The sequence below is a fragment of the Stegastes partitus genome, unplaced genomic scaffold (assembly GCF_000690725.1).
Source record: "Stegastes partitus isolate 25-593 unplaced genomic scaffold, Stegastes_partitus-1.0.2 Scaffold1029, whole genome shotgun sequence".
Lineage (NCBI taxonomy): Eukaryota > Metazoa > Chordata > Actinopteri > Pomacentridae > Stegastes > Stegastes partitus.
This window is the reverse complement of record NW_007578760.1, coordinates 35,863-56,031: the sequence shown is the minus strand read 5'-3', so window position 1 is coordinate 56,031 and position 20,169 is coordinate 35,863. Positions and strand designations below refer to the sequence as shown.

General features: G+C 41.0%; 2 protein-coding genes across 2 annotated transcripts in view; both read right to left on the bottom strand.

Moving 5' to 3' along the window:
* Positions 1 to 4,266: 4,266 nt before the first annotated feature.
* On the bottom strand, positions 4,267 to 13,237 carry LOC103367223 (zinc finger protein SNAI1). Its single transcript, XM_008295192.1, has 3 exons — positions 13,165 to 13,237; positions 7,658 to 8,278; positions 4,267 to 4,445 (listed from the first exon to the last, which is right to left on the bottom strand). Exons 1-3 carry the CDS (start codon positions 13,235 to 13,237, stop codon positions 4,267 to 4,269), a joined length of 873 nt encoding a protein of 290 aa, XP_008293414.1.
* Positions 13,238 to 16,644: 3,407 nt separating this feature from the next.
* The window catches only part of cyp17a1 (cytochrome P450, family 17, subfamily A, polypeptide 1), an 8,167-nt gene continuing 4,642 nt past the window's right edge, over positions 16,645 to 20,169 (bottom strand). Inside the window, exons 5-8 of the mRNA XM_008295180.1 lie at positions 19,450 to 19,668; positions 18,384 to 18,553; positions 18,025 to 18,128; positions 16,645 to 17,194 (exon numbers count right to left, since the gene is read on the bottom strand). Of these exons, the coding sequence (XP_008293402.1) occupies positions 16,914 to 17,194; positions 18,025 to 18,128; positions 18,384 to 18,553; positions 19,450 to 19,668 (774 nt within the window). The 3' untranslated portion in view covers positions 16,645 to 16,913. The remainder of the gene's footprint in view (positions 17,195 to 18,024; positions 18,129 to 18,383; positions 18,554 to 19,449; positions 19,669 to 20,169) is intronic.

Below are 20,169 nucleotides of genomic sequence, written 5' to 3'. Positions count from 1 at the left end.
ACTCTGTTGGCCTAATAGTGTAGCCTAATAATAGGCCTAATGTCTTGACAGCAGCTAAATCTGGCAGCACTGTCTTGAATTACTAACACACTGTGAGATGGAGAGCTGCCCCCATCCCAAATATAACATCTTTCTATGTATTTATAAACCTGCAGGGAGCCAGAATAGCATATGTGTGCACTGAAAATGAATCAGGCTGATTGGTTGGGAATATTTAGACCTTGTTCCTCAGACAGTTACTATTTGTAGCATTCCATTACACCATAACAGAGCCATTTTAGTGGGCAAACAACAGGTGCTCTGAAACATTGTACAGGTGTAGGGCAGGGCAGGCACTATCAGCAGTGTGACAACAGATCCGGTATCTGTTTTGCTGAAGGAAAAACTTGAACCATCTTTTCAAAACTGTGCCATCACATAGGACAATGTATAACACACAGTTCAATCAAGTCGTTTTTGTATAATTCCAGATCGTGTTTTGTCTTGGGAAACAAACAGGAGCACGAACATGAAAACTTCACACAGAAAGAGATTTGAACCTACGACCTTCAAGCTGCGAGGCAACAGTGTTAGCCACTGAAACACCATGCGAACTAAAAACCATAGTGCACACTACAACTTTTCATTTGAAATTTTGGTATCAATGTCTGTAACCTCTCTAAGTGATTTAAAATGACAGTCTTGAAGTGTTTCATTTAAATAAATGTGTCCAACGTCACCATCTATTGCTAAACATAGTATAACATTTTGACTAAGTCTGTGAGCCAGTGATAAAATTATATTAAAGTCTATGCATTAACATTTTTAAAAACTGGGTATCTGTAGCGACATTACCGACACATGGTCCATCACCCAGTTATCTTTCTGGAAGAGAGGATGGGTGGAGCTAACACTGCAGACTCCCTTTCCAACCTACCTGTGAGCAAGTGCCATGCTGTTTTTTTCTCCTGCGGTTTATACCTCGTAGAAGTTATTTTCCCTTTTCGCTTTCATGTATGGTCTCAGACTACCGTGGAGGCATCACACAGGTGACACCATGTGGATGAGTAATGGGCAGTTAGTGTTGAAAGTGGAAACCTTAACTGAGACCATATTTTCACTGTCAGCTAGTCACATTCATTGACTGTATAAGAAGGATGGACGTAGCAACTGGCCCTGAAAATTGAAGCCAACCCGGAAGTGTGAAAAACCTGCAGTACCACTGCATCTGACAGGTGCTGGTTCCAAAAACCTCTGACTCCATAGACCCCAGTTCCACATAGCAAAACTCGAAATACAACTTTTCTACAGTTTTTTTTCATTGGTTTTCCTGGTCAAACTCAGAGATCAGGTGGCCAATCTGAAAAAAAGTCAATGTTGAATTTTATATAAACCTTCAAAGTTTTAGTCTCGTCATGGGACGTGGCTGCTTGATTGACAGTCTGTTCTGGAATGATTGACAGGTCGTAGAAATGAGGCAGCCTTGACACTCAGTGTCATCCTCGTTTGGATTTACTTCTGTAAGTCTGATTAAAAGTTAAATGTAGCGGCATTAAGCTAACAATGTTTGTGTTGTGTTTCATGTAATCAAGTTTCAGTGTGTTGTGTTGCTGTAATGTGGTACATTAAGTTAATAAAATAAAACGTTAGGGGAACTTAAATGTAAATGCAACAGTAGCGTTCACGTTCTACAATAGTCCTGAATATCTGCTGTGTCTCTGATGTTAAGCAGGAGAAAACTGTTCATCTACACTGGTACAGCTGATTGTTTAATGACTGATTCACGACTTCAGTTCATTTCAGTACATCTTACTGCAGTGCATAGCAGAATAATACACACCCAGAATATGACCAAAGTAGTAAATCTCTGCTATTGATGCTGATACTGTGATGTCTGTCTTCATCTTAAGTGTGTCTCATATTCACTGTGACCATCTTCTGAATGAAGCCAACTGAAGGAAGAGCTCATCTGGTGCCGTTCATGTGGTTGTGAAGGAGAAGACTGAAAGGACATCATCCTCAGTGAACCACTTCCTGTTTAGCTTTCACTTACAGAAGGACACATGATGGTTTCGTCATCATTTTTGGTTGTGAGGAAGAGATGGTGGACTGAGCACTTAAGTTAAAGACATTGAACTGCAAGAAGACTGCTCAAACTCACCCCCCAACAGTTCCATGTTAAAAAGTCAATATCCAAAACATTGCTTTGTAAATGTTGCAAGTCTAATAATAATACAAGAATTGGGAAATCTGTCACCATTTTTGAAGCAGTCTCTTCTGGTATGTTATCCTATATCTTGGGTTGTTGTTTTTTCAGAAAAAAATAATGCAAAATACATTTATTTTGTTCCTTTAAATAAGATAGAAACTGACAAAAAAGGAAACAAGTAGTGACAATCAAGCCTTTTACAGTGCGTTTTCAGATGGTATTTAAATAGATGATTAAACTACATGTTTTTCAGACAGCTCAGTAAGCGAAGTTGTAATAGACTTTTTTGGAAACCAGTTTAAGGCATGTGGTCACATTACATACCTTCATATCAGCCTAACATATCCATGTTTTGCCTGTCAGAACAAACACTTTCTGTTCAGCTGTGCCACTGCAAGAGTGTCAGCAGTGCTAGGAGCAATACAGAAATGAGTCAATGGATTAAACTGTCTTACTGCACGGAAGTGGAGTATTTGTTCGAGCACCAGTGGCTCGAAAGAATGCTGCTTATGAGAGTATTTTAAATAGTTCTCAGCCTCACCAGGGAACAAGGGGCCTAACTTCCATTTTGGAGCATAACTGTATACTGTGAAGTCTTATATCACTGTCCACTCAACTGAAATGTTTGAAGCAATAAAAGGAAAGGAAAGGAAAGCTTCGAGCTGGCTGCTGTTGCTCCAGGACAATGTGTTGTCCACAAAGCACAAGTGGCAGACGCAATCAAACATGACTTTGAACTGCTGCCCCATACACCACACACCCTGTGGAGCAGCTGTGGCTCAGGTTGTAAAGTGGGTTGTGCTCTAATCTCAAGGTTGGTGGTTCGATCCCCCCACACTGACCCTGAAGTTGCTTCCAATAGCAGGCAGTGCCTTGCATGGCAGCTCTGTTGCTCTGTTAGTGTGTGAATGGGTGAATGAGAAATCATTGTAAAGCACTTTGAGTACCATGAAGGTAGGAAAGTGTTATTTAAGTGCAAACCATTCACTATTATTTAAACCTTACTCACCTGCACCATCTGACTTATATCTGTTTCCCAAACTGAAAGATTTGATTTCCATCCATCCATCCATCCATCCATCCATCCATCCATCCATCCATCCATCAGGGTGGATGGATGGATGGATGGATGGATGGAAATTGTTCACAAGATCATGAATGAGATATAACGAGATTTAAACTGGACTTTGAGTTTATAACCTCACAAACACTAACATTTCATTTGTGTCCTGATATTGTCACACTTTTACACACAGAAACAGGTACATGAAAGTACAGGATTTTATTTGACCAAATCAGCAATCGTTTTAATACAAAAAAACCCACAATAATGCAGTGTTTGAACAAAGCAGAGTTCTTCAGTGCCTCTAGAGTTTGAGTTTGCCAGAAACAGAAAACTTTATGAGATGTGTCACAATCTTTAAGTAATGCAATACTAACTAATGTAGCTTTCAATGGCAGGCAGCTATGTACCAGGTGGAGACTTTAGAGAAACCACAAATCAACCATGCATTTCTTAAACAGTCAAGGTTGCTGTGAGTGAGGACATATGTAAAAAAAAACAAAAAAACAGATGAATAATGCTCTTCTTTTCGTAACACAGATATAACAAAGACATCTGCACTGTACACGCTCTGACCCCTACAATCACCACTCTCTATGACAGCATGATATAGTTTGAATGTATGATGTTATTGTGGTGATAATACCAATAACTGAGATTCAATACCCAAGTTAAAATCAAAACCTAAACTTAAGTGTAATACAGAAGTGTAATTCTGCTTCAAAATGGCAAGCACGTTGGATAACAATCAACGTGTCTTAGATAAGGTGGTGAGCTTGGAACAAAAGTCCATCACAACAGGGAAGCCACAAGACTATATTATTCTACTTTACTATAATTATTGTCTAGTGAGTGCTTAGCCTAACTGATAGATCTAGTGCTAGTCAGTCAGCCTCTTGTAATGTCACTATCACCAAGGGTATTTGTGGCTGTTCCATTCATGCTGACTCAGTTGTGGTGTTCTCAGTGTGTCTGCTATTTTAAACATTTGGAGCAGGTTAAAGTTTACAGGCTGTCAGAACAGTGGACAACCTCCCTCTTGATGCTTGGCTATCAATGAAATCCTGGAGAAAGTCTTGGAACAGCTTGCACACTGATACTTTTTGACTTCCGAGTGGGTTTGGAGGTGAGCTCGCAGGTTGGATCGGTCAGCAAAAGCTCGGCTGCAGTGGACGCATGAGAACGGTTTCTCTCCTACAGAAGGAACACATGAGATACAGCTCAGTCATAATAAAAAGGGACTGTGTTTTCCTGTTTTTGATATACAATGAACCCTGTGACCAGTCGGAAACAAACTCCAAATAATGAAAAAGTACCCCATTTAGAATGACACATTTCAAATTTGTACTACTGTGCCGCTCCTTCATGACCTTTGCTCTTGACCAGGTTGGACACAGGTCACTGTTTTTGCTGCCATGAACAGAAATTACTTACCAACCAACATTGTCCAACAAGACATGGAGACAGAAGAAGAGAGTGAGAAACAGAAGGATAGAGAGAGACATTAGTGTGCTTTTTAATGATGCTATAACTTATACTTAAGCATCCTGTCTCCTCTCTTGACCCCCAGAATGTACTACTTTACCAGGACAATAGTATGAACTCTCTACAGTAATGTGTATGTGCAGATTATGCAACCTAATGTACATGTATGCTATGAAATCTTCCAATAAGATCCCAATGAATTAAAAAAGCAATAAAATATCAACAACTACACGTTTGCGGATGTTTGCACCTGTCCGTGCCACCTGCACATTAGAGTACAATCAAGACTCAAAGATTCTTAACAAATACCACTGCTCCGTATGTACGTTAGAAGATAGAAAAAACAGAATACCTAATGATGATATGATAATTAAAGTGGACAAAAGTAATAATAGTACTAATTATTGGCTGTAAAACAATTGTTACTGAGGTAGCAACACGGATGGCTGCCTCAGTGTACTGGTGTGTTCTGTCTTGTTTTGTTGTACAACACCAGTGGATTTTTTTCCAACTTTTCTCGTTACATCAGTGGAAATGTTGGACATTGTGGTCAAAGATGCACTCATCTTTGCTCATGCAGTGAAACAACAGAGGAGAGATAAACACAGCAGTGCATCTCCTCAGGTGTGAACTCCGCACTGCGCTTACGGGGACATTTCTCTAACGTGCAGAAATATCAGCTGGCAGGCTTCCAACTCTCAACCTTCCAAACTTAGAAATCTCCAGTAAAAGTAAGGATGAAGGAATCGTTTTTTGCACAGTGTAATGACATAACAGTCTTGCAGGAATACTGCTGTCTAATTTAGAATCATTTTTTAATGAAACCTTTCAGCAGCCTGTGTGAGCTTGGTTCATTCATACTGGTTCGTGTTTGCATTTGACTAATATTTGAACATGCATTGAGGAGGTATGATAGGTAATACCACTCAGAAAGTGGTGGGCTAATAGAGAAATCTCAGTTTTTCCAACTCGTAGTGTTTCAAATAATTTTAACAAAACTGCTACCATAAACAATATCCATTATCTATACACCGCTTAATCCTCACTAGGGTCGTGGGGGGCTGGAGTCTATCCCAGCTGACTTAGGGCGAAGGCAGGGGACATCCTGGACAGGTCACCACTCTATCGAAGGGCTACACTTAGAGACAGACAACCAAGCACACTCACATTCACACCTACGGACAATTTAGAATCACCAATTAACCTCAACATGTTTTAGGACCTTGTGGGAGGAAGCCGGATCGGGACTCTGCTTTCAGGTCTGGGAATATGGAATTGTACAGCTCAGCCAGATCCAACCTGAAAAGAGGCATCAGACAAGCTAAGGCAGCATATGCCAAGAAGATCAAGGGACACTTTACAGAGGGGAACCCCTGACGTGTTTGGCAGGGCATCCGTGACCTCGTTAACATGAACACTTCTAATGCTGCTGCCACCACCAACACCAGCACAAGCCTAGCGGAGGAGCTAAATCAGTTCTTTGTTAGGTTTGAAGTACGTGAGGAAGAGGGTGGCCCCACGCTGCCACCCGCTGACAACCTGGCACTTACTGTGAGCACGGAGGAGGTCAGGCGGGTGCTCCGAAGTGTGAACCCATCGAAGGCTGTTGGTCCCGATGGTGTTCAGGGGAGGGTACTGAGGGGCTGTGCAGATCAGCTGGCAGAGGTTTTTACTACCATTTTTGACCTGTCACTGGATGCCTGCACAGTCCCTAGCTGCCTAAAATCTGCCAAAGACTAAGGAGTTGGTGCTGGACTTCAGGTGGAAGAGGGAGGACCTCCCCCCTCTTCTCATCCAGGGGACACCGTAGAGAGGGTCAGTGACTTCAAGTTCCTGGGAACATACATTTCTCAGGACCTTACATGGGGCACCAACACCAATGCCCTTGTGAAAAAGGCACAGCAGTGTCTGTACTTTTTAAGGTCACTGAGAAAGATCAACCTGTCCCAGGAGCTGCTGCTGTCCTTCTACAGGTGTTCTGTAGAGAGCATCCTCACCCACAACATCTTGGTGTGGTCCAGGAGCTGCTCTCAGGGTGACAAGAAGGCTCTGGAGAGACTCAGGAAGTCAGCACAGAGCATCCTAGGAGCACAGCTGTCCTCTCTGTCAGACATCTATGACACCAGATGTCTGTGCAGATCCAGAAGCATCACCTTTGATGGTTCACACCCTGGGCACAGCCTGTTCTCACTGCTGCCCTCAGGAAAGAGGTACCGCTCCATTAAGGCCCGCACATCCAGACTCACCAACACATTCTACCCAAGTGCAATAAGGGTACTGAACACACATATATTTATTATTTATATNCTGCTATAGTCTGTACTATTTATCATATATATTTATTATTTGTATTATGCTATACTGTATTATATTATAGTTATTTATAATTATTCTATATTATATTATATATTTTACATTATATACTGTTTATTTATAATTATTTATTTATTTCCATTCCTCATTTTTCCACAGTGGTCTCACCTTATCAGTGCACTGTTTAGAATAAACTGTATATACTTCCTGGCTCCATTTGTAAATATATTCATATATTCTATTTGTCTTTTATACTATTGGTACTTTGCACCACTGGAGTTGTCTTTTAATTTCATTGTACTTTGTGATGACAATAAAAGCATTCTATTCTATTCTATTCTATTCTATTCTATTCTATTCTATTCTATTCTATTCTATTCTATTCTAGTCCTTAGTATGATTCAAGATCAACCACAATGGATCCTACATTTCTCATGATGTAACCAGGGTCTTACACACACACAGACGCACGCACGCACGCACGCACGCACGCACGCACGCACGCACGCACGCACGCACGCACACACACACACACACACACACACCATTTTTTAACTTTCCACTGAGCTGAAGACAATCTAGATTGTATGACCATGCGTTTAACTGACCTGTGTGTGTTCGTATGTGTCCCTGAAGCAGCCAGGGTCTGGAGAATGCTTTGCCACAGAGTTTACACACACAGGGCAGTGTGTGTGTCCTGATGTGCATCTTGAGTGCTCCCAGGCTGACGTACTCCTTATCACAGTGCTTACAACTAAAGTGCTTCTTACTGCTCCACTCACACTGGAGCTGCTTTTGTTTGGCCAGGCCCGGAAAGCTCAAGAACTCTTCATGACAATCAAAATACTCAGAGCCCTCCTGGCTGCCGTTGCCTGGTGGGACGCCTGGAAAGAGTGCCAAGAGGGGAAGGGACGGCGTGAGGAGGCTGTCTCTCCTGTGGTTTCCTGTAACACACTGGATTTCCATGCTCACTTGCGTACAGGACTCAGCTGGTTTGAAGGTTTCTGCAGGGCTCCGGCCATCGACTTCTATCGACTGGTCCAAAAAGGAGAGACGGGGGGTGTTTGGAGAAGATGCAAGGTGAAGTCTGTCTGCTCTGAGAGAGAGAGGACACTGAAAAAAGAGAGGCTGGGCTCTCTGCTGTAGCCGTGGGCTTGAGGTTGGACGAAGACGATCAGAAGAGATGTTACTGTGCAGAAGAGAGTCTTCATGGGTGCTGCAGAGGGTCTCTGTGGAGAACACACATTTGGCTTATTACAGAATGCCACTTTTATATTTTTCCAGTCTCATGCTCACATACTAAATGAATGTTGAAAGAGATATGGGTTTACTTGATCATTCCTTCTCTCTAAACTGGCCAAGCACTTGTTAAGCAACTGCTTATACAGCTCCAACAGGAGATCTTTTGTCCTACTGACGGCAACAGAAACAGGAAGTGACTTGTCACATAGGCATTCTGAGCTTGTTAGCAAACAATTGTTTCCACATCTCACTGTTATAGAACATCACCATTGATTTGGAGTTGTGGAGTTGGTGTTCCTGTTCACCTGATGAATGGGAAACATGTTTCTCTCTCACAGCTAATGTTCCACCATGTTCATCGGGTGGGCACTGTGCTTGTCAGTCGTTGGCAGGTAGTACTCAGTGGCTTTTTGACCTTTTTTGGGGGAGAAAACCTGTCTTCTGCAGCCAAGAAACAACTCTATTAAAGTAGCCTGATGCAGCCAGAACAGTAAAAATGTAGCTTTTATTATAATCATTTATTGGAGAGTTTATTATTATTATTACTTTAAAGGGCAACACACATCAGTACCATCTTGAAAAGGAACAACACATCAAAATACACCACTGTCCTATCTCTCAGACGCTACATAAATTCTACAACAGTCTTTGCTGATCCTTGCTTATGTTGTGTCTTGGCACTCTGTGGAAAAATACATTCTACATTTAAAGGGTATGGCAATATAGTTTTAAAAAAATCAATGCTGTACCTTTACAGTGTTATCTTTGTTGTGTTTGGGCAACAATCCCAAATGGAAATACTAAAGCTTAGCGATCAACTGAAGCCAAAAGAAAACTTTCAATTTGATTTGTGGATGTATATGCGCCCCCGTTACACTATAAAATAATTTCCTTGTGGACACTATGGACAGGTCCAATGATTAGAGGGACTAATAATTCTTTTTAACAGTGATAAGGTACAAAATCTGGCAACTTAACCCTAGGCCCTGGGCTACTTTCAGGGTAATTTCACAACCTTCACTTTAAGCTCTTGTCGTGGTCATCACAAGAGGTAGCGATACGTCCATCCATCCATCCATCCATCCATCCATCCATCCATCCATCCATCCATTATCTATACACTGCTTAATCCTCATCAAGCCTATCTCAGCCGACTCAGGGCGAAGGCAGGGGACACCCTGGACAGGCCGCCAGTCTGCTAGTGATACATGCTGTATTTTATTTAGAACGGTAAAGGCTATCCAGATCTTCTATCATTTGATGATAATACTAATAATAATTTATATTATGCTTATTATCAAGATAAGGAAATATTTCATATTACAGAGCTGTTGTTCTCTTACATGCATCTCACCATGAATGCTGGCAGTAGAGCTTTCTTTTCATAATTGAGCTGGGGATATTTTCTGGGATCGAGAAAAATATTTGCTCAGTGGCTAACAGAATTAGCTGTCATTATTATATTCACTAGTGTTTTTACATACAGTAGCCTGCTTTTAGAGGTAGCAAACTGGGCAAATGGTTGCCTCTATCCCCAATCCCAAAAGGAGCTCCCAACAGCCACTTTACATGGAGCCCTCAAGAATTTAGGATTGCCTCTGTCTAACCGCACACTGGTGACGGGCTCATTATTTGACCACATTTTTGAAACAGATTATTTTGTGTTTACTTTTTATGCAAAGTGGGATATGATGTCAGACCGACACTAGAGAAAATGTGAAACTTGGCTGCAAACTCAAATCCAGATTACTTGGCAATACTTTGTTGCACAGAGAAACAGCTTATATCATCAGAAAAGGTAAAGACTTATTCAAGGAATGTTAAAATGGGTGAAGAACTCACTAAGATATTTATATATGTAACAAGTTTGAACTGTCTCTATAATGCGATTGCTATGGTACATATAAATATTTGAGAAACATCATTAAAGCTCTAGCTGCACTCTTTCTTCTGATATGTATTCCCTAGCTATGCAATGAGAATTTAAAGAGTGATTCAAACAAGAGTAATAGGTTTTGAGACGAACACAGAACTGTACGTAGATTGTAACTATGATTAAATTTAATGTAAATTTTTTTTTTTTTTTACTTTGGTCAAGTCATGCAGTTTCATTTAATATATGCTACATCTCGCTGCAATGAATACTTGCATATAGAGATGAAGGGATGTGAATTTTGAGGCGTCAGGCAGGTTCTAAGAGTTAAATAAGGAAGATCCTTTGTTTGGTTGTTTGACTATATACACATGTCTTGTGACTTAAAGTTACACTCATTGGCTTTTTTTTAATGTTTTAAATTATTCTTCTGGTCCTGATCAATGAATGGAACTTACAGTATGTACAACTGTGAACGGGCTGCAAGGTGGTGTAGTTGGTAGCACTGTTGCCTCGCAGCACGGTGGCCAGTTCGCGTCCCGGTGGGGGCACCAGGATCTTTCTGTGTGGAGTTTGCACGGAGTTTCTCCGACTTCCTCCCACAAGGTCCAAAAACATGTTGAGGTTAATTGGTGATTCTAAATTGTCCGTAGGTGTGAATGTGAGTGTGCTTGGTTGTCTGTCTCTAAGTGTAGCCCTGTGATAGACTGGCGACCTGTCCAGGGTGTCCCCTGCCTTCGCCCTAAGTCAGTTGGGATAGGCTCCAGCCCCCCGCGACCCTAGTGGATGGAGGACAATTGTGAACAAAAGGTTATATATACTTAAAAACCAACTATATCATGACAGTCTTGAGTCCAGTAACTCCTACAAGTCATAATTTTTCAATTAGTTAATCATTAACCATGCATGTTGCCTCTATAATACATTTATTATACGTCCTCTAGAAATATGACAAAATCTGCTGGGTCAGAAATATACATAGAGCAACTTGAATTATCAGTAACAGTTGATGTAGACAGTTTTTTGGTTTTTTTTTAAACTTTATTTTTTGCATGGCCTCTTACCTTCTGCTGAGTGATTAAAACTGACTATAGCTGCTGACTTCTCTGAGCCAATTTAAATAGGTCCCATTTGATACACTTGCTAGAGTGTATCTACCTCAAATACTACAATGAGAAAGTCTAAGGAGCTGAGTACATATCTGAAGAAGAAAATAATTGATTTGAACAAGTCAGGGCAGTCACTTGAAGTAATTTCAAATGCTTCAGATCCCAAAATCAACTGTGCAAACTGCAAGTAAAAAGTGCATGACACAGTTGTGTCACTTCCACGATCAGGGAGAAAACACAAGCTATCACCTGTTGCTTAGAGATAATCCATCAGGATGAGTGAGAGTCAAAGAAGTGTGATTTAATAGGAATGACAGAGGTCAAGTTAGAGTCTGCCAAGATAACTTGTAGAGACAGTTATTCATAGAATTGCTAAAGAGGCAAATGGAAACCCTGCAAAGGACCTTTAGGGAGATTTAGCAGGCTCTGAAGTCATGGTGCTCTGTTACTGTGCAACACCTGCACCAATATGACCTTCATGTAAAAGTCAACTACATTTTCCTGCATCCTTAAGACAAAATAAAGTGTCAGAAATTTGCAAATGAACATCTGAACAAGACTGGGGCATTTTGGTCCTGAGGGCTGATAAAGTCAAAGGAGAACTTCATGACCACCATGAACAGAGATATGTTTGGAGAAAAAAGGGTGGAGAATTTCTAAATCATCACGCTTTGGCTTTCTCTTGCAGCTCGTGACACAAGGAACATGTGGCAGTTGAGGGAAGGATGGATTCAAATGAATTGTGGCAAAATCGTGGAAGCAAACATCACAGCATATGAAACTGCAGAAGCTGAAGATAAAGAGAGGACGGCCCCTTCACCAAGACCAGGGGGTTGAACACAGCTCAAAATTCACAATGGACTACCTCAAGAAGCACAAGTTGAAGGTTTTGCCATGGTACTCATAATCCCCCGAGCTCCAAAAGCAGTGCATGCAAGACACTTCAAGAATCTAACAGAACTAGAAGGCTTCACACAAAGCATGGGTTAAAATCCCCCAAACAAGAGTTTTAAAAAAACTTTATGATTCTATATAAAGTGTTTACAAGCTGTGATACTTCCCAAAGGGGATGTTAATAGGTACTACATTACAGTACAATAAGCCAAACTATGTTGGTTGAGTTTGTACAACCTACATCATTATGATTTCTCTTACGAGCTCTATTTAGGTGGCTACATTGTGATGGTAATGGCAGTGCATCAGCACAGTGGGATGGGAATGAGGAAGTCCGAAGCCCCGCTTTAAGGGTGGTATTGGAACAAATACACAGACTGAAGGAGGGATTTGTCTGCAGGAGCCTAGAAGGCTGCTACATAGGCTCTTAAGGCTGCTTAATGGGGCCCTTTTGGTTTCTCAAGGACCTGGGAACAATGCTGATAACTCTTTAGCGACAGATTTTGCACCTGCAAAACTGAAAACAACATCTTACTTTGTCACCAGACAAATCTCTCCTTCAATGTATGCAGCGATGTTTTCTTATCTTCTCAAAAACATGTGTATTACAACATTTGCTATAATAAATATATGAATAAATATATTACAAACACAAACATATTACAAATGCAAAACCATTTTACACCAAACACTCAAAAATGTAGTTTTTTTGTAACGTCTTTGAAACGATAATCTTTGACAAGTGCAATTTTAAGATCTATACCAGATTACACCTTAAAGTTCTTGTAATTAAAATTAAATGGCATACAGGGGAAAACACTGAAATGCTTTACTGAACACATTTGAAATAAAATGATTGAATTCACAGTGTTAAGCTTAAACGTGAAATGAGAAGCGTCCTAATATATCCAAACGTAGAGATAATACTTCGTTACTTTTCCTCCACTGAGCGTTACACTTTCTCGTTTTCAAATCAAATGAGCAGCTCAAATCTTACCCGCAGCCTTCACTCCTCCGTAGCTGGTCTTCTTGGTGCTCTGGTGCGTCTTGACCAGGAAGGACCGCGGCATGCTGACCGGCTACCGGGCAGCTGTCGGCAGCGTGTCTGCGGCCCCGGTGGTCAGGTGTGAGCCAGGGGTCCCGCGGGGGAATTTCCAAATACACCAGTGTCGAGCCAATTAGAATGAAAGGACAAGTGCGGGGGCGGGGCCTGCGTGTCAGTCAGCACCGGCCAACAGAACAGGTGTATGGAGGCTGACACAGGCCTCACTATGGAAACACTTGACACCCCTGAAGCTAAGCTGTAATTCAGGCACACACGTGGACAGCCCGACCCCCACGGTACACCTACACTCTGTCTTTGCAGTATATTAAAGCATTTTGAACTGAAAATTCACTATGACAGGAGCCTGTTAGAGCTTATCCAAAGTTCAGTGCACGAGTGTATGTAAAATGAAAACAAGCAGTAAAGATGATCGTGCATTTCTGCCTTTAATATAAATGTGTTCTACAGAGTAAGCTGTATAACGTCAGCTGAATGCCTTTAACAGTGGGAGAGTCCTCTATTAACAACAGACAGAAACATTCCTCTACAGACTGAACACAAGCCTTTATTTAAAAAAAAAAAACATTGACAGGTGAAGTGAATATCACGGATGTGGTGTTGAATGACAGGTGGGACGTACAGTTGTGAACAAAGTTTCCCTGTACTTGTAAAGCCATGTATATTATGTCAGTCTTGAGTGTCCAATGTCTCCTACAACACTTATAATGACTGAATGATTGAAGCACAGTCATTGTCACAAAAAAAAAGAACAGCCACAAATTTTGGTTCTTTCATATATTAATTATAGACTCTCTGGAAATATGACAAAATGTACTGGGTCAGAAATAAACAAACAATAATTTTAATATTAAAAGTCCCTTGACCATTTTCATTTGAACTCAATGCTTTTGGAAGCCATCTACAAGCTTCTGGCTGTATATGTAACCACTCCCCTGGACAGATTTGGTCCAGTTCAACTAAATTTGTTGGCTTTTTGAGACAGGCTTTGAGACAGACTACTTTCATCTTAGTCTACGGGTTCTTGATGGGGTTTAAGTCAGTCTAAAACCACACTGTTACCCTGATTTCGCCATTTCTTTATTACTTTTGATGTGTGTCTGATTATTGTGGCCAAATAGCTCAAGTTTGGTTTCATCTGATCACAGAACTTTCTCCTTTCTTTCTTTCTTTCTTTCTTTCTTTCTTTCTTTCTTTCTTTCTTTCTTTCTTTCTTTCTTTCGTCCATGTGACCAGCAGTACACTTTAGTCAAGCCTAAAGATTTTGTTTCTAGAGGAAGGGCTTCCTTCTTGCACAGCAGCCTCTCAGCCCTTGGTGTGGACACTTGATACCTGTATTCCTGATACCTGCTCATTTATTCAGAGCTATTTTTTGCTGATTCCAAGTTGACTCTTCCCCATCCTGACCAATGTTCTCTCAGCAACAGGTGATAGTTTGTGTTTTCTTCCTGATCGTGACAGGGACACGACTGTACCATGAACGTTATATTTACAAACAGTTGTTGGCACACATGATTTGGGATCTGTGGCCCCAAGTGACTTTCACGGCTTGTTCAAGTCACTCATTTGCTTTTTTGGATCTTAGCTCCTCAAACTTTGTCTGAGTCTAAAGAGTGTATCAAATGGGCCCTACTGAAAATAGCTCTGAGGAGTCACCAGCTGTACTTAATTGTAATTACTCACAAGAAGTTAAGAGTTCATGCCACTAAGAAAATTAGATTAACACAGCTTTCTAGATCACCAAAACTGATCATTTAAGTTGCTGTATGTATATTTTTGACACAGCAGATGTGTCATATTTCCAGAAGACCTACAATAACAAATCTATGAACAAACCAAAATGCATGATTGTTTTTTAGGAGTCACTGGAAACTTAAGACTGCCATGATGCCATAGTCTTTACAAGAAAATGCCAAGTTTTGTTCAGAACTGTATTAGGTAGTAAGTAAACAGTCTATTCATGAATTTCATGTGTTAGAAGCAGGAAAAATAGGTAGCAGATCTGAGTGACTTTGAAAAGGACCAAACTGTGATGGTTAGATGGGACAGAACATCTCCAGAATAGCAGGGGTGTGTGGGATGTTCCAGGTATGCAGTGGTTCGTAGTTTCTAAAAGTTTCAGCTCAGGAATGGCTTGAGGAACATGACAAAGAGTTCAAGGTGTTGATTTTGCCACCAATTGTCCAGATCTATCCATCCATTATCTATACACCGCTTAATCCTCACTAGGGTCGCGGGGGGGTTGGAGCCTATCCCAGCTGACTCAGGGCGAAGGCAGGGGACACCCTGGACAGGTCACCAGTCGATCGCAGGGCCACACTTAGAGACAGACAACCAAGCACACTCACATTCACACCTACGGACAATTTAGAATCACCAATTAACCTCAACATGTTTTTGGAGGGAGGAAGCCGGAGAACCCGGAGAGAACCCACGCTGCACGGGGAGAACATGCAAACTCCACGCAGAAAGATTCCAGTCCCTACAGGGATGCGAACCGGCAACCTTCTTGCTGCGAGGCAACAGTGCTAACCAACTGCGCTACCCTGCAGCCCAATTGCCCAGATGTTAATTAAAAATCTGTAGGGTATCTATGCAATGTCCTGGAAACATTAGTCTAATCCAAGGAGGCCCCAACTCTCAGCAACCAGGACCTTCATTTTTTAAAGGCAGCAGCTTAACAAATGAGAGCACAGCAAAGTGGAAACAAATGGAATGAAAGCAATGTTTTAAAAACAACCAGTGATTAAGAGTAGCAGAGTGGTAAGTAGCCTATGACATGACTCTGTTGCACTGCTGTGAATTTTATACTGAATGTCCCACGTGACCTAGTTAGGGAAAGCAACTGCTGAAGTAGTGCACTTAGTTACAGTTTTGAATTACTTAACTCCTTCAACTTTAACTATGCCTTATACAACTCTGCACTACATTCACAGGTAAATATTTTTCCGTGTACATTTCCAACAGTTGAAGCTACTTTTTTAGTTGAAGATTTTACATTTTAAAAGATTTGAAGGGCCTACAAAGTGCAAAGTATGTGTTAAATGTTACATATCAAAACTCAGGTATTCTCAACTTTAGCTTGTGATTCCTCATAAAAAGAAGGGTTTGGTTGTAGCTCCGCTCTGGTGCAGCAGTTAGTTGGCATGTTTTCATTGAAATAACTGTGTAATGCACATGGGGGCAAATTTTTCAATATTTAATCAAAGTCTAAAAATATGAATCTCTGACAGAGTGTGTCATACAATATGTTCTTCCTAATCCACCCACTGTGCAACACGCTCTTTTGTCATATACTCAGATTATAGGACAAGGGTAATGTGAATACCTGTTAAATTACTCTTACCTGCAGGATCAATATATCAAACTGTAGTCTCTTACCTAACCCCAGATTCTTCAGTAAAGCACTTCATGGCAACAGAGATAACCTGTTTATTTACTGCACATCATAACCCAGATTTTATTTTATCAGTGATGTTAGGAACTGTTAGTTGAGACTATATTACATTGCAAAGAAACTATAACAATAATGGCAAAAAACAGAAGAAAGAAATGTTTATACATCCAGTGTACTGTTGCATGTTTGATATCCGAGCTGTTGATGTATGTTACGCTAAAAAAAGCCCCTCATGCTTTCAGATCACATCTGAGAACCACTGTTGTGGAGACTCAGGGTGTAACACTCAACATGCCTGGCACTTTTGTCTCTCCCAGCCTGGTCTGGGCGTGGCATTCACCTTGTACTTGGCTGGCTGGAGGACCACACCAAACTTGCCCTCCAGGCTGGGCAAAGTGTGGCCTGGTGGGAGAGAGAGAGTGAAGCGCTGCAGGATCCAGGACAGGAAAAGAAAGAGCTCCATCTTAGCCAAGGCCTCACCTAGACATACTCTGACCCCAGCACCGAATGGAAGGTAACTGGATGATGGGATGGTCAGACCTGTGCCGTCATTGTCCAAGAACCGGCCTGCAGAACGAGAACAGCAGGGTTTGCCTGATGGACATCAGTGCTGATGAACACAGAGGTAAGCTTCTCATGTACTGAGAACATGGATGGCATGGAGCTGTAAGTTACCACACAGACACCACTATTTTTCTACATAATGGTATCTATCATTCATAGAACTTTGGTTTTGCTTGTCCAGAATTTGAGATATTTGTCAAATGACAAAACAATAAAGGTGACTGTAACTACAGCAATGTAGGTCTTCCAGAATCTATTGGTTGAGATTCAGTTCAGTTCAGTTTTATTTATATAGCACTAATTCACAACATAAGCCATCGCAATGCACTTCACATAGTAACAATATAAAAATATTATATAGGGAAATTTAACGATTCCCTTGACAACAGTGTGAGATCTGGATCTTTCTATATGAGGAGAAACATTACTTTTGCTGCTTAATGCTATTTTTCAGTACTGTGAGCACTATGAATGACATGCCATTGTCTTTGGGTGTATTAAGATGAACTATCAATTCCTCAACATATTCTGCATATCACCTAAAGTCTAAATCATGTCAGGATTCACATATGTCTTAATGCTTCAGACTATTAATCCCAGTATAATGAAACTGGCTCTGACAGGTGATAACCATGTCTTTGATAGCCTTAACAGTAGCCAAACATGTCTTATTCCTTTGTACGGCCATTAATCAGAGTCTTCATTGAACTCGGTTATAAACTGACTGCAGTTATCTGTCAAAGTCCTAATGGATATTGTCTGTCAGCACAGACCTACTGGCTCCATAAATAACAGGATAAAATATGACTCATCAGACAGATGTTTTATCTCACCAGGGTCAAAGAGCTCAGGATTTTTCCATTCCTTCTCATCATGGTGCAGAGACCACAGGTTGATGATAACTCGAGTTCCTTTTCTAACTGTGAAATCCCCGAGGCTACAGAACGAACAGAAAGGTGAGCTCACAGTTACGATGTTCTCTCAGATTCAAAGTTTGCAAATTAAAATTTTTTTTCTGTGTCTGAGATGAATACCTTACAAAGCATGAGTACAATTCTCCAGAATCAGTCTGTCACTATAGCATTACACTGCTTGACTTATCACATATTGAGCGTTTGTATTGTTTCCACACTGTGAGAGGTGGATGTCAGTGAATGGCCCTGGGTGGGTGTCATGGCAGTATTGAGTGTACCTGGTGTCATTAAGGGCCACATGGGGGATGAGCAGGGGGGACACAGGGCGGATCCGTAACACCTCTCTAATAGTGGCCTCCAGGTATGGCAGGCTGCCTCTGTCATTGAGTTTGGGAGACCGGTCCCCCCCCACCTTACTGTCCAGCTCGTCCTGGATGCGCTTCTGCACCTGAATATACACAAATAGAGTTCAGTCAGAAAGATCCACATATTCTACACCAGGAGTGTAATTTGTTGTAACACTTTGAAAATGTTTCTCTATTCTTGGTTTGGATATATAAAAATGTTGTTTTCAACCTGTATTGATAGTGAACAGTTTAGAAACACACAAGGTGATCTGTATGAAGTTCACGCTGACAAACTGCATGCCCCCTCCAGCTGTGGTTTCCTTATAAGTTGCATCATTCATGAAATTTTAGAGCAGCTTGTGGGATATTTTGATTTTATCAGTGAGACATTGATGCTCTTTCTCGCTGCTGCTGACTTTGTGTGTGGTAACGCGATCAACAATTGTATCACCGGGGCATAAACATGCAGCAATAAAGCACAGCTGTCACATCGGTTGACTGTGCGTTGTTGTAAACATGCTTCTGTTTAAGCCTCATTATTAATTAAGAGGAACAATGATTTTAGAATTAAAGCACAAGTGAGGTCAACTACCAAACTGTGGAAAAAATAAATAAAAATGACTTTCTTTCCCCCATATTTTTAATAGAGTTAGAGTAGCACCTAGTGGACTATACCGGAGTTGCAACTTGAAGCACTTGTACAGTTGGTACATGTGTCAACTTTCAATTCAATTAAATTTGAATTATAAGTACAACAGTCGAAATTCATTTAATTACATTTTTCAATTCAATTGAGTTCAATTTTAATTATAAAAAAACAAAAACACAACAGGAATCTGTGACTGGTGTAACAGGTGTAGAGACAATATGGTTGTATGGCTACAGAAAAGTTTTCTATCATCCAAACAGACAATGTGTGAGGGAGAAAAGAACCCTCTTTTACACACAAGGCAACCCTGCCTACCTCTTGTACATACTGCTGCTGCTTCAACCTCACCTGTGGGTGATGGATGAGGTAGGTGATGGCCCATTTGAGCACAGTGGTGGTAGTTTCCACACCGGCTCCAAAGATGTCTCCCACTGTCATGAGGAGATGGTCATCACTGAGGCCCACAGACTCTGCACTGATCTCTGCAGTGTTGTTGTTCTCAGCGCTGCGTTTAGCTCTCAGTAGAGCATCCAGCAGGTCTCTCTGCACATGGTCACTGTAGTCTTCCTGAGAGGAGGCACCATGTCAATGTCCAGGAATCAAAGTGTACAGTATACACATGTGGACAAACTTGTTGGTACCCCTCAGTTAATGAAAGAAAAACCCACAATGGTCACAGAAATAACCTGAATCTGACAAAAGTAATAAGAAATAAAAAGTCTATGAAAATTAACCAATGAAAATCAGACAAATCATTGCTTTTGTACTGTGGTTCAACAGAATTATTTTAAAAAGTAAACTCATGAAACAGGCCTGGACAAAAATGATGGTACCCCTAGAAAAGACTGAAAATAATGGGACCAAAGGGACATGTTCAATCAAGGTGTGTCCTCTAAGTAGCATCACAGGTGTCTATAAACTTATAATCAGTCAGTCGGCCTATTTATAGGGTTACAAGTAGTCACTGTGCTGTTTGGTGACATGATGTGTACCACACTAAACATGGACCAGAGGAAGCCATGGAGAGAGTTGTCTCAAGAGATCCATCCATTATCTATACACCGCTTT

Bases quoted from the DNA above. Each gene is read 5' to 3' on its own strand.
- LOC103367223 (XM_008295192.1), bottom strand. From the start codon at position 13,237: ATGCCGCGGTCCTTCCTGGTCAAGACGCACCAGAGCACCAAGAAGACC. The intron at 8,279-13,164 runs GTAAGATTTGAG...TGTTCTCCACAG, and splicing joins CGGAGGAGTGAAGGCTGCGG to AGACCCTCTGCAGCACCCAT. The intron at 4,446-7,657 runs GTCAGTTAAACG...TTCCTTCTGTAG, and splicing joins ACACATACGAACACACACAG to GAGAGAAACCGTTCTCATGC.